The following is a 14,481-nucleotide window of genomic DNA, read 5'->3' as shown; positions in this document are numbered from 1 at the left end:
ATCTCATCATCCTTTAAAGCCTCGTCACTAAACATATATCTACACCCTATTAATCTATCATGCTAATCATAATACACCATCTCATCAGTGATAAGTAGTTAGAGGATATAGTATACATCCTTGAGTGTCACACTCATTTCTTAAGTGGGGAGATGAAATGTGCTAGTTTTAGAGTTCCATCTATCCATGAGCATTATTGGCAGACCAATATAAAGCATGGTGCAATCCACACGATGCAATCAAAATACAATCACTCTTCATCAATAGGGATCTCAAACTCAAAGTGTTTAGGAATCACCCCATTGAAATCAGAATATTAGTAATGTCCTACACAAATCAAAATAGCATGATATTAGAAATTCTAGAATTATATTGTCTAGAATTTTGATCTAACTATTTTATCAAACAATTAGTACTATTACATGTGCATCATATGTTTACCCAACAAATCTATCAATTTTATGTACTTAATTATGTATCTGAAAACTATGTTGCGATGATACCTAAACTAGTCATATCACTTATCCTTAGTTAGGAAATTTAATCATAATTCTACACTATTAGTTAATCCTAATCATCAAGAACCTAGTGTTTCTTAGCCATTTTATATCAAAAATCTATCAATAAGAACAAATGTGTGGCTCTATATTACAAATGCACAAGACACCTATACCAATGTGCTTGTTCAATCAATATGTAGGTATTTAGAACAAATGCACCTAAACCCTAAATAGGTGTGCATTATTAAAAAATGCCTAACATCATACAATGTTTGCACCGATACCCTACACTAAATTGCATTTTCTACAAATGCACAACAAGATAAAACCAATATGCCATAAAATTTAACATGTGCACAGTTATAATTATATTTGCAGATATTAGAAGTGGTTGCGCTGCCATTTTGGACAAATGTGTCTTTTCATATTTGTTGCATGTTGATGCGCACGGTATAGTATACTTGCACACCCATGCATTGCAACTACACATCTATTTGTGCCAACTAATTTTTTTTACTAACTATTGTAAAATCATATAAAGAATTTGTAAAACCTACCTAAACATCATGTTAAATCTATCAAATGACTGAGTGGGATTGATAACTTACCGACTCACCATAGTTGGTTGGTCTTTGATACCTCTTAATGCACTCAATTTAGTGGTCTTCTATTGGAAACAATATCTTTGATCTATTGGCTCTTCTTCAATCTCTAAATGACACGTGTGTAAATGATGAATCATCCACCCATTGTCTTATTTATACCCATGGCGTCCTTAATTACTTAGGGAATATCTTATGTTATATATCTTCGATTTTTCTTTGCTACCATCATTTTTCTTCTATAATTCCTTATCAAAAGATTGCTCGATAATAAAATCAATTTCTGAAATTAAAACAAAATTGATCAATCTTTTGAGGGGGCATGCCTTCCAGTCTGTGTCATCCAAAGTTTGGGGAAGGGCCACAGAGGGTCAAGTGTTGGTTGTCTTTGAAACAATGTGTTGCCCACACATTATTTCAAAAAGGGGAAATTGTATACACTTAAAAATTATCAAGTCAATTAATTAAATATTTTAATATTTAATTAATGTATTTCTTCTATTAACTTTAATAAATTACATAATTTAATTTATTTTATCAATTAATTAAATATCTTTATATTTAATTAATATTATTCTTCTATTAGCTTTAATAAATTATTCAATTTATTAAATTAATTCACATAGGTTATCTACACTATCCTAAATCTACTAATTAGTCATATTAAGTGATTTATTAAAATTACTCAATTACATACTCACCTAAGTGACTAAGTCTCCTAGTCCACCTATCTAGTCCATGTCCTAGGGCACCTCATCTTTGCACAAATAATTAATTTTAATCAATTATTAATTGGCTCTATTTATCATCACCCATGTGTTCTATTTTCATGGGGTCAAAATGGGTTACGTGTCCTCAAAGAATGATTCACAAGTACAGTTGTACTCAAGTGACTTGGGCTTTGGGACACATCTCTCTAGGTGACAAAGTCCTTGCCACCTTCCCTATCCTATAAGAGTTAGTCAATCCACCTCATAGGGAAAGATGACCTAATAGGACACTTGCCCAAGAGTCCTCTTCGAAGGAAGGGTCTTTGTGAGACATGTGTCATGTGTATGTCCTTCTCCTATCAAATAGTTTCATGTCCATGTGAGAGGAGCATCTTCCCTAAGTTTCCTCTCAAATTCTAATTAAGTCCTTTCCCTCAACTCCCTTAACAGAGTCAATCTCATCCTTATATTTGTCCTACATTTTCTCCTCATCATTAGATATTACCACCTAGGCTAGGGTCTTTCCAAAATCTAATAAAGGCACCCTCATTCCCTCACACAAGCTAATAACCAATCTTATGAGCGTTAAGCATCCTAGCACTCTTTGAGCAAGAAAATCATATCTTCACAATGTCATCATTGTCACAATATCATTAGGCTCTTACTCCACCCATCAACATCCATCATTTCATATAGTTGTAGAAGCACTCTAGGTTCATTTGGCATAGAAGTGCATTTGTAATCCATAATTATCCACTTCATCTTCAACCATCTTGAAGAAAGGAGCAAGTTCAAATTTGAGAGCTCACAAATCCAAGAGCTCAAATCTAGGAGGACAATGAATATGGGTTGAAGTTGGTAAGTAAAGGAAAAAATTATATTTTTAGCTTATTTCAATTGCATGTCTTCATTGGGTGTGTTGAATTATAGTAGATTTAATCATTAGATTGTTACTTCTACATTGTCACATGAATATTTGCGCTTCTTGTTTAAACTGAATCTTTTAAGTAAGCACATTTTTTTTAATGGATATAATCTACTTTGTTTGCCATGAGTTAAAGATTGGCTTGACTTCTCAAAGCTCATCAATCCTTCTTTAGGACAATGTTTCTTGGGAACATGTATACTATTTTTGTTGTAATGGAACTCTTGGAAGTGTAAGAAGACTTATGCTTGTGCACAATCATCAAGTAATTGTAGTAATGTTGCCACAATTTATGCAATTGTAGGTTAATGTTATGTGCTTATGTTAATGATGTGCGTGTTAATGTCAAGGAAATAAATTATTAGTGCACATATTTCCCTTTTTTTTGAGGGCTCCTTATCTAGCCATTGCAAAATGATGTAATGCAAATTCAATTTATAATGCTCAAATATCTTAAGAAATCTCTCCTATGAATTGAGATAATTTAGAATCAGACTTAAATACATTTCACCATTTTACACAATTTAATGAATTTTATGCTTAAGTCAACACATGGTGACTAGTTAGAGGGAATATCATCAGTTGGAAATCAAGCTTAAATTTATAAAAATTAAGTTGTATTTCAATATCATAAAACTAACTTGGATTAGTGCAGTGCCTATAGATTTGATTTATGATAAGAATGACTAAGAATTAAAACTCTAGGTCAATTCTTGAAGATGTATATACATAAACTATCTTGGATTAGTTCAACAACTATAGATTTGAATTAGTATAAGAATCATTAAGAATTAAAAATCAAAGTCAATTCTTGAAGCTATATATAGATGGACCACATTAGATTAATGGTCTTCATCAACTTTTCAGCAAGAATAGTCTCTTGTATGTAAGAGTCATTGTATGAAAGATAATCTTTGTCAAAATAGATGACATTAAAATACAAACTAAACATTTTTTACCATTACACTATCTTGATATAAATCATAGTGTTTATATAAATTAATGAAAATGAAACACATACTTTTTAATGACTATCAAATTAATATGATTTTGACACATCAAATTCAATTTAAGAAAAACAAGTTATATAATTTGAGAATCTTCAATCAATCAAATATTCTAAAAACATATATTAAATACAAACAATTTCTATTTGTTAATTTAAATAATTGAAAAGATCAATAATTAGTTTTTTTTTTAATAATAGATCTCTTATACAATCATATAACATTGCAAAATAAATAAACATAAAATAATATATAAAGACAAACAATTGTTTTATTTTTTTTACCTTGTTAAAAGATAAAGATCTGCCATAACCATACGATCTCAAAAAAAATATCATTTATCCATCAATATAAGCCAAAATATTTTAGTGAAATTGCTTTTGTCTATAGCTCTTTCAACATAATCAATCAATTCATACGTAAAAGAAAGAAAAGACCAACTCACTCCTAAAGACTTCCACTAAAAGCTAACGAAAGAAAAATATTAGCTCGAAGAAAATATTTCTTATATGCATTTAAAATTCAAATTGCTCTTACCGGTGCCTTTTGCTTCTTGAATAAGAGCATATACCATTTTTTTATTACTGTTGCTCAATACAGCTGCTTGAAACTCATCTACATTAAGCTATCTAGTATCTTAAAACAAATCGAAGAACACCATACAGTAAATTTTACTATTATTAATGGTCAATCCAGTATCTTATGTTTCTATGATGCTTCAACCTTACCTACTTAAGCTATCTGTGTTATTGTAAGAATGGGCCCATATTCACTTTTAGCAACAAACTCACTTTTAGGAACAAACTTTGACCTTTTCGTTAAGTTAGTGATTTTTAATTTTTTTTTATTTTTAATTTTTTTTGGGGTCATTTTAGAGTTAGTAGTAGTCTCTCTCTTAATACCAACATGATGTCATGTCATTCATCACCTACTCTTCCAACCACTTCAAACAAGTTTTGTGCAGCATTGAAAATTTGGATTCACCCAAGTTGCCCTCCTATGTTATTAGCACTTTTTACAAAAAAGTTATTCTGTTCAATCAAACGGTTCTGAGATCATAAGGATATCCAGAGAACGTTTTTTTTTTAATCAGTCCACAATTCTGATTTTTTATAAAAAGATATGTAATGAATACATAAATAAAATAACAATATTTATGTTATATTATGATATTTTTCTATATACAAGGGTTACCATGGTAATAATTTCATGGAAGCCTTGGCTATCTTGGTTGGAGTGGAACAATTTTGTCAACATGTCTGAAGAAGAATTATCTATGAGACTGACTTTATTGAATACAAGGAACCTTGTGCATGTAGATTGGCATAGATTGGCAGTTGGCTCTAGTTATTCAGCAAATCATTCAGTTATGCGATTCTTTGAATTTTGTGTCTTTTATGCATATCCCTCGTGAGTGGAACAGGGTGGCTGATTGTTTGGCTAAATGAACTTGGGCTGGTTTGGAACATCATTGATCATAGTATGCTTCCCTTTGATTTATCTCAGATGTTGGATCAACTTGTGAACCAAGAGAAAGCTCTGTAGTTCTCTTTGTTTCTTGTATTGTTTTGCTCTTTTTGATATTCAATAAAAAATTTCCCCCTCTTTTAGTATAGGTAGGATATATCTAATATACTTAATATATAATGTATGTTAATGAAAGCAAATATCACATAGATTTAAAAATAAAATAAAATAAAATAAAGTTTATACATCTGTCCTCGGCAGGCCTCCGTTTCGTCTATTCCGTTTGAAATGGCTAGCATGTATGGTATGTATGCATAGTATAGTTTATGATGTAGGGAGGCGCCTTTTATGTTTTGACCAATTTAACCAAAACAAATGAATTGTTTTTATTGCAAGTAAAAAACATTTATCGGTGAGTTTTGATCAGAGGTTGTTGAAAGCAAATTTTAACACGGAACAGCTTTGCCCAGCAACCACCACCAAATTACCGAACATTATGACCAGCCTTCCGAAGTCGGAACATAATTTTCTCCACAGCTTTTGAAGACCGGAAAAATTAATCGGATGAGATTTGATGAAAACGGTGGAAGTACTATCGGCTAATAAAATAACAATTCGACAATCAAAACTTCTAGAATTTCATTTCATTCTAAATGTCAAAAATGTGTAAATAAATAATTACTTCAATTATTTTAAAAACAATACACATCCTTCAATCCTGATCTCTGGCTGGAAGAGGTCTCAACGAGAGTGGCTTTGTTTCACACCTGAAACAATAATCCTGTAATTGAATGGGCAGAGGACCTGCCATTTTTCTTCTGGGTTAATAACTTATATCGATTAGAGAGACTGAAAATGTTTAAAGATTGTGATGTCTAAGTGCCTCAAACAGCAGCAGATACTGCCAGTTAAAGTTTGATATTAGCCACATTTGTACTTTCCCAGTGATATGGCAGAGGCAAAAGTTATATCTGGTCTAGTTGGTATAGGTATAGACATTTTAGCAAAACAAATTATGCAGAGAATCACGGAGGCGGTTCGATGCAGGAAAGAATTAGCTTCCCTGAACAGTTTGATCATAGATATAATGCCCATTAACAAAGCGATGCAGTATTACCGTTTGGCTATTAACAGTAGACACGTGAATGAGTTTGATGGCAGTCCGCTGCCTTCCGCTGCAAACGATTGGCTTAAGCATTTTAATCTGCTCCTGCAAGAAGCCGAAGAAATGGTACAGCAGTGCACAATATCACGATGTAATTTGATTTCTCGTTATAAGTTAAGCACAAGAATTACAGGAATCATGACACGCATTAGAGGGCATCTTCGTAGGGCTGCCCTGATTGGCATCACAAATCAACTCTGCCAACATCTCATGTTGCATCGTGGATTTGAAGGGAAAGATAATGGAGGTCTTTTGGTTTCAGCTAATCTATCACGTAACTGTCCATCATATAAGTTGATTCAGGAGCCTCTTATTGTTGGGCAAGAGAGAGCTTTTGTTAGTCTGGTTAAATTATTGGTGAACGATGAAGGAAACAGTCATTCCAGCCGTATTGGCGTTGCGGGCATGGGAGGCTCTGGGAAGACCCTGCTTCTCAAGACAGTATTCAACAGCAAGGAGGTACAAAATCATTTCCAGGATGGTGTACTCGCTTGGCTCACGGTGTCTTAGAATCCCTCAATCAACACACTCAGATCTGAGCTTGCTACCCAAATAGCCCTGCAGACCGGCATGGCTTTGAATGAGAGAGAGGAGGATGGCAAGACATGGATGCATGAGAAACTCGCAGATAGAAAATTTGCATTGTTTTTGGATGATGTATGGGAAGGAAGCGCACAGCTGCTTGAGTCTCTGGGTGTACCTCATACCCACAAATCCAAAATTGTCGTCAGCACCAGAGACACCAGAAGGCCCTTAGAAATAGGAGTCCCTGCTTCCTCAATCATTGCAATGGAAATTTTGCTTCAACAGGACGGTTGGAGGTTGTTTTCCTCTTATGCCTTTCTACACAATTGGGGAAATCCTCCACTCAACGTTGAGGAGACAGCGAAAAAGATTTGTGGCGAGCTTCCCCTGGCTATCAAAGTAGTGGAGGCGGCAATGGCAGGCATTACAGATCCAACGGAATGGGAGCTTACGCTCGAGAGGCTGCAGAATTCCGACAGATTGAAGGATCCGCAAGTTGAAAAGACACTCTATGACAATTTGAGGCTAAGCTATGATGCGTTGGGTAGGAATGATGTTGCTCTCCAGATATGCTTCCTGTATATGGGTGCCTTCAGGGAAAACCAGGTTATGATCGTGGAGAATCTGATTCCCTTGTGGATCGGGGAAGGGCTGCTTGAAGCAGGGGGTCAGCATCGTGGCAGCTACGATCTCTTCCAACTTGGACAGGCGCATGTTAACTTGCTTGTGGATCGTTGCCTGATTGAGGCGAGGCTTAGAGATCTAGATGGGAATGTGGTCTACTGTTCCATGCATGATGTCTTACACGATTTAGCACAACAAATTGCTGAAAGGGAGGAGAATTGCTTGTTTCGTTCAGGCAGAAACAATAAAATCTTTCCAGTCGACCAGTGTGTGGGACGCTCGCGGGTCTCTCTAATGTCCAACACTTTCAGTAGGATTCCTGGGGAGTTTAGAGGTCCAGAGATCCGTTCGTTACTCCTCTCTTTCAATCGACAATTGACAGAGCTTTCAGGAACGCTTTAAGGAGTTTAAAGTCTCTTCGAGTCCTTGATTTGACGAGCACGTCCCTCAAAACTTTGCCAGAGAGCATAGGACATCTTCAAAATTTGGCTTGCTTGAGGTTATGGTATGTGCCCATCGAAAGATTGCCCAGCTCTATTGTTTCCCTTAAAAACCTTGAGATACTTGATCTTGCGTGCACTAGGCTCGTAGAATTGCCAGTTGACCTCCATAGATTGCCCTCGTTGAAGTATCTAGATATCAGATTCTGTGTGAATCTGTGCTTTATGCCTTTTGGGATCTCGCGCCTTACATCTTTGCACGACTTGAAGATGAACGAAACCCCAAATTTATGGGCTCAAAAAAGTGAGGTACAAAGTGTAGAAGAAGAGCAGCTCGCATTAAAGATTTGCAGAGTTTAACAAAATTAAAATGCCTCCAACTTCAGAACAATGGGGAGGCAGTGCCAGAGGGAGCGCTGGGGCAGATGACAGAAATGAAAACATTGCTGCTCAATCTTACATACATGACAAATCTGCCTCCAGATATGAATTTAATGACAGAACTGAAGAAACTTGAGTTAAGATGCTCTCATCTGGTCAGAATAGACAGTTCTTTATGACGACTCCAACGATTGACTTCATCTGAGATTAGTAAAATGTGACAATTTACAAGAGCTTCCTGAGTTGCACAAACTTTCTAGTCTCAGGCGGTTGGAAATTATTGACTGTGGCAGACTGAAGGAATTCCCGCGAGACTTTGGCAAGGCAGAAACCTTTCCTGCACTTGAGGTACTTTCTTTGGTTTGGCTGAATGGGGTAGAGAAGCTATTTGTATTAGAGGAAGGCGCAATGCCTCATCTTACAACCTTAACAATCATGAGGTGTGATGCAATGAAGATGCTGCCACAAGGTCTTGAAAATTTGAATGAGCTCACAGCCATACAGATCTACGGTTGTTCCTGGATAGATGGCGATGCAGATTGTAGAGAAAGTTTGGCGAGTATGGTAAATAAAATGAAACAAGAGGCAAAATTACTGATTTTGACCAGAAAAGATATTGATGATTTCATAGAACAGTTCGACAAAATATATGAAGGCGGTAAATTCTGGGATTATGAAGAATTTTGGCGAAACAAGTTTTTCCAGTTCATCCAAGAAATATTCATATGAATTTCACTTTCATTTATAACAGATTTGTGCAGTCAGACTTCTCTTACAGATTTATATTCATATGGAAGCATGCTAGAGTGATTGATTTCAATTCATTTCCATAGCCGCTCACCGCTAAATAATGTTGGAATAGCAGAGCATTAATACATAAGAAGACACAGATATCTGAATAAAACATGACGTTCAGCAACATTTATATCTTCTACTCTTTATTTATCACTTCCAAATCCTCCTTTAAAGAATAATAACAAAATACATTTGATCACTTCTCGATTTAGATATCCATGGAAAAGGGTAGGTAACTTGTATTATTGTTTGCATGAAACACATTTATATTGCTGGACAGCACTAGCTGACCATGGGATAGGCAATCGTTTAACTATAAATTGCAGAAGGGAGAATCTTAGGAGAGTTTCTTCCCCAATATTTAAAGGTTCCCCTTGGAAAAGAAAAATGCTAAATGATAGCTCAGTGAATGAAGTTGCAACACCTCTTTTCTTTGATCGCATCGAGTGAGCATGTATTCAAAAGAATGCTTTACAGAAAATGAAAGACCCTTGCCATCGCGCCCACGGAAGGCTGCAGGAAAGCATTTAGGGTATGACTACGAAATGTTTTGGGTGCTACCCTACATTTCACAGTTGCAGTACCCTCGGCAGATTGCCATGAAGAGATCTTATCTGCCGGCAGAATCGATCCCTCTAACACCTCCGCACAGAGGAGCTTTTCGCCCTGATCCGATCTCTGTTTGAGAGTTGCCAGCGCGATCTGATTTCACAATGTGCGCATGGTTGCCAGCAAGAGATTCTGGCAACCTCATAATTCCGAGGATTTCCAAGAAGCGCATCACCTGAAGAAAACAATAGAAGAAATTTTGTGGATTCGCTTACCTACCTAGGGTTTCTCGAGTGGCTTGATCTGTAGGGTCTCTGCTATGGAGAACGGTGAAATTCAATCTTAGAAACGACAATGTGGTTAAAGCCATCTTCCTCATACGATTTTTTTCCCCCTTGCTTTTGAATTTCCAAAAGCCCTAAATCAGCCAGTGTTTAATTTCTCAGTTGCAGTCCCCAATTTTATTTTTTGTTCTCAGTACAGGAACATCCGCTGTGACCACCGATTGGGCACTGGACTCTACATTTTATCTATTTATTTATTTTTTATTTCCCTTTTACTAGCAATCGTATTTTAACAAGTTCAATGGCTATGCTAGTAGAACAATATAAGTCTATCTAATAAATTATAGGTCAAGGAGAAAATTTGAAGTAAAACTGCAATTTTTTTTGTTTTCCTTTTCACAAATAATTATTTAGAATATTTTGTGCTTCTTTATATAGGTTGAGATCTTTCATATAGATTTATAGATAGTATCGAGGAGGAATCACTATTGGAATCATAAAAAGGATTCAAATGAATAATTCTATAAAGGATGTCGTATGTCTCTTCTCTCATTGAATGTGTCTCAATGCAAAAATATAATTCCTATCTCACATTAGATAAGTTTGAAATATTGATGAGTAGGAGATAATTTCCACAACTCAAATTGTGATATTGCTATCAGAATTTAATTGTGTGATTTTTTGAGTCAAACTCATTGACCCATCTTATCTACATGTGTTAAAAAAAATTACATGTATACATATAATCTTATCTACATATGTGTATATACATATACACATCTATATATGTGTGTATAGATAAGGAGATTAAGTATTTCAACAAACAAAATCTAATTAATTATGCCTCTCTTATTGATTTTTTTAATATGAAATGTTCCCGAAGAATAAAGACACCAAAAGTAATGTGGTCAATTGAAAAGAGAAAAGAAACATCGATATGTATACATGAAATTTTTTTAAGGTTGATTGATCATACAATAGTTCAACATTGAAGAAAATATCATCGGAAATAATTTTATTTATTGACCTCGAATGATAAACATCCTTGAAAAGAGTATTTCTAATAATATTATTGATATCTTTTATCTAGTCACTAAGTTCAATTTTAGCTTTCATTCCTTTTGGTGGAGTTTTCAACCTTGCCAACTGGGATTGAGATTATGCTACCTTCTTGAAATTATTTTCAATGAATACCAGATACCACCAACCATTTTGATGATGTTTATCAGTAGTCATGTTGCCATCTCAATCAAAGTGTCCATCCCAATGTGGAAGTTTAAGAGTTGTAATATTTTATTTGGTGTTATAGTTTATTGGAATTGAATTCGTTGAGCTTTGAGGGCCTGATAGAAAAGTCATCATATTGTGATATTGCTATTAGGATTTAACTATGTGATTTTGAGTCAAACTCATTGACTCATGTTTCATGAGTAGTGATTCAACATGAATCCATCTCTCATGAGAATAAATGGAACACTTAGCACTCATTGGATCTAGATGATGCTCACAAGGGTGAAGCACCAAGACTTCCTGAGAGGTCACCCATCCTAGTGCTACTCCAGCCTTAGCGTGCTTAACTATGGAGTTTCCTCCATGGTTAAACCCAAAGTCATCATAGTTAAAATGATGAGAACTAATTATACAAGTTAGATTTGAGCCTTTGTACAGCACCAAGACAAAGAAGAGATGTAGAATTTGTAGATGGTGTTCTTAACTAAAAATATTTGAAGGCTAAGAAAATGTCAATCATGATGTAGTTGAACTTTTAAAAGGTAAAGTGAAGATCATCTTAGCTTTTTGGAAGTATTTTCTATCTTATTTGGAAAGAAGCACAAGACTTGACATAGTTTTAAAATGGCATGACTACACTTGTTGCTGTACAACTTAGCAGGAACATACATATGCATATTGATTTTGTAGTTGATGCTCTAGCTTATGACAAATCATAGTTTCAAAAAGATGAATTAAAATATTGAGAATAATTTGGAAGGGAAGAATTATAAATATATATTTTAACATAATTAATATAGACAAACATTGAATGTGCAAAAATGGACACAAAAAGATAATCTCCAATAGGAAAATTATAAAATGGATAGCTTCAAATCCAATTTAGAATGAAATTGTGAATTTAAAATTTAAAATTTGAAAGAGAGATAAACATATTAGATATTCTTCATTTTTTTGGAAAAGGTTTCATCAAATCAATAGTATTATTGTTAGCATCAACCATGGATAGAAATAACAGTTACATGCAAATATAACTAATATCATAAAATAATAAATCACACAAAAGAGAGCACAAGACATAAAGATTTAATGTGGCTCACCCAATTCCTAGGTTGCATCCACGAATAGTAAGTCCAATATTATTATTATCCAGTTATGACAATCCACAATCCCTTATAGCTCAATACCACCACAAGAAGCTACAAGCTCATCATACATTGTGAAATCCCTAAACCTAAATACACTTTCTTTTTACTTACAAAATTAGGGGTAGAATAAGTCATCCAATAGAAAAATAGTAGTCAATGCCCTTTACAATAATAGGGTCATTTGTGGCTTTAGGGGCCTTGAAAACCCCCATGGGGATGATGTCCCTTGACCCCACCCTGTACTACAACAAGGAGCACACTTGGGGTACTACCACCAAACCCTCGTAGAAATAATCTAGAGGAAAATCATGTCGAATAAACCTATCAGTCTGATTAGGCTCCACATCATAACAATCTCCTGGGTGAATGCACAATAATGGGTTCCACTTTAGTGGGACGGAGGAAACCAAAAAAAATGCAAAATTGGGAAATCACATTTGACGTATGTTCGTGCGAACATAGTTACAAAATATGTTCGCACAAACATATTTCCTCTATATGAGGAATGTTTGCACAAACATATTCAATAAATATGTTCACACGAACATATAATCGACGATTTTTGTCTGCTTTAAACACTATTTTTTACCATTCACTATTCATTTCACAATGTTATTTGTTGACTTAGAAGTTGGAGCGAACGTCCCTTATTGGTTAGCGTGCACCATCATTCTCCTCCAGATTCCTGTCTTCGCACTACTTCAGGTATGTCTATATGTTATTATTTGAATTTTTCTAATGTTTTTTATGTTTTGAAAGCATATTTTAATGTTAATTCAATATTTTTATTATTTATTTATGTTTCTTAATTTTATTAATTTAATGTTTATAAGTTTTTTGTATATGTTAGTTATATATTAGATAAATAATAATATAGCATTAGAAAACAAGTTTAGAAAAAAATTAGTGTTAAATTAGATAAATATTAGAAAAATAATAGCTTAGAATATTAGAAAAATATTAAAAAAATATTAAAAAAATGTTAATCTAGAATGCTAGAACATTAGAAAAAACATTACATAAAAAATATTAGAAAAACTATTACATTCAAATATTAATTTTTATTAGAAAAACATTCGAATCTTGAACATTACATTTAAATATTAGAAAATATTAGAAAAACGTTAGAAAACATTTTTAAAAATGTTAGTCTTGAAAATTATAAAATATTAGAAAAACATTATAAAATATTAAAAAGCAATAGTGTAGAATATTAGAAATTTTTTTAAAGAAAAATATTAGTTTTATTAGAAAAACATTGGTTTAATTAGAAATGTTTTTTTAGAAAAATATTAGTTTTATTAGAAAAACATAAGAAAAAACAATACATTTTTAAATATTAGAAAAACATTAGAAAATATATTTAAAAATATTAGTTTGAGAAATATTAGAAAACTATGAGAGAATATTAGAAAAATATTAGAAAATATTGGAAAATATTTTTAAAAATATTAGTCTTGAAAATTAGAAAATATTAGAAAAACATTATAACAGTGTAGAATTATTAGGAAAAGATTACTAAGTGAAATATTTAAAAAAATTAATTTCTTGCACAATATTGGAAAAATAAATTAGTATTAAACATTATAAAATATTAGTACATTTAGCATTAAAGAAAATAAATTAGTATATATAACATTAGAAAATATTAGAAAAAAAAATTTACATTAGAAAAACATTATAAAATATTTGAAAAATAAATACAAAATATTAGAAAAATATTAAACTTGAAAATTATTAGAATTTAACATTAGAAATTTTATTTTTTTAAAAGACAAATTAGTGTAGAAAATTAAAAAACATTAGAACGAGCTAGACCTACATTTAACCCTAAAACTAATTATAACCCTAAAAGATAACACTAACCATAACCCTAACCCTAACTCAAACTCTAACCCTAACTTGAAAATTGTAACCCTAATGAAAATGAAAACTCTTTAACCCTAATCGTTAACCCTATAGTTCTGTAACTGAAACGAAGTAATCTACAACCCTAAGTATCTAACCATAACCCTAATCTAATCCGAACTAAATTTAACCGAAACCCTTAGGTCTCTAACTCAAACCCTAATCTAAATTAAAACCTAATCATGAAACTTAGGGTATGTGCAGGATCATGGTCAACCAAA

The 14,481-nt window shown here is 33.3% G+C and overlaps 1 protein-coding gene and 1 pseudogene across 1 annotated transcript; both read left to right on the top strand.

The window, feature by feature from the left end:
- The first annotated feature begins 5,933 nt into the window (after positions 1 to 5,933).
- LOC149558274 (putative disease resistance RPP8-like protein 2) lies at positions 5,934 to 6,886 on the top strand. Its single transcript, XM_089832562.1, has one exon. It carries the CDS (start codon positions 6,161 to 6,163, stop codon positions 6,884 to 6,886), a length of 726 nt encoding a protein of 241 aa, XP_089688688.1. The 5' UTR covers positions 5,934 to 6,160.
- Positions 6,887 to 6,946: 60 nt separating this feature from the next.
- LOC149558273 (putative disease resistance protein At4g27220) lies at positions 6,947 to 9,267 on the top strand (annotated as a pseudogene).
- Positions 9,268 to 14,481: the final 5,214 nt, after the last annotated feature.

Source organism: Cupressus sempervirens, chromosome 5 (assembly GCF_028749045.1).
Source record: "Cupressus sempervirens isolate cs-2001-9-10 chromosome 5, ASM2874904v1, whole genome shotgun sequence".
Taxonomy (NCBI): domain Eukaryota; kingdom Viridiplantae; phylum Streptophyta; class Pinopsida; order Cupressales; family Cupressaceae; genus Cupressus; species Cupressus sempervirens.
The sequence above is the reverse complement of the archived record's forward strand: the minus strand, read 5'-3'. Positions and strand labels throughout refer to the sequence as shown.

Bases quoted from the DNA above. Each gene is read 5' to 3' on its own strand.
- LOC149558274 (XM_089832562.1), top strand. From the start codon at position 6,161: ATGGCAGAGGCAAAAGTTATATCTGGTCTAGTTGGTATAGGTATAGAC.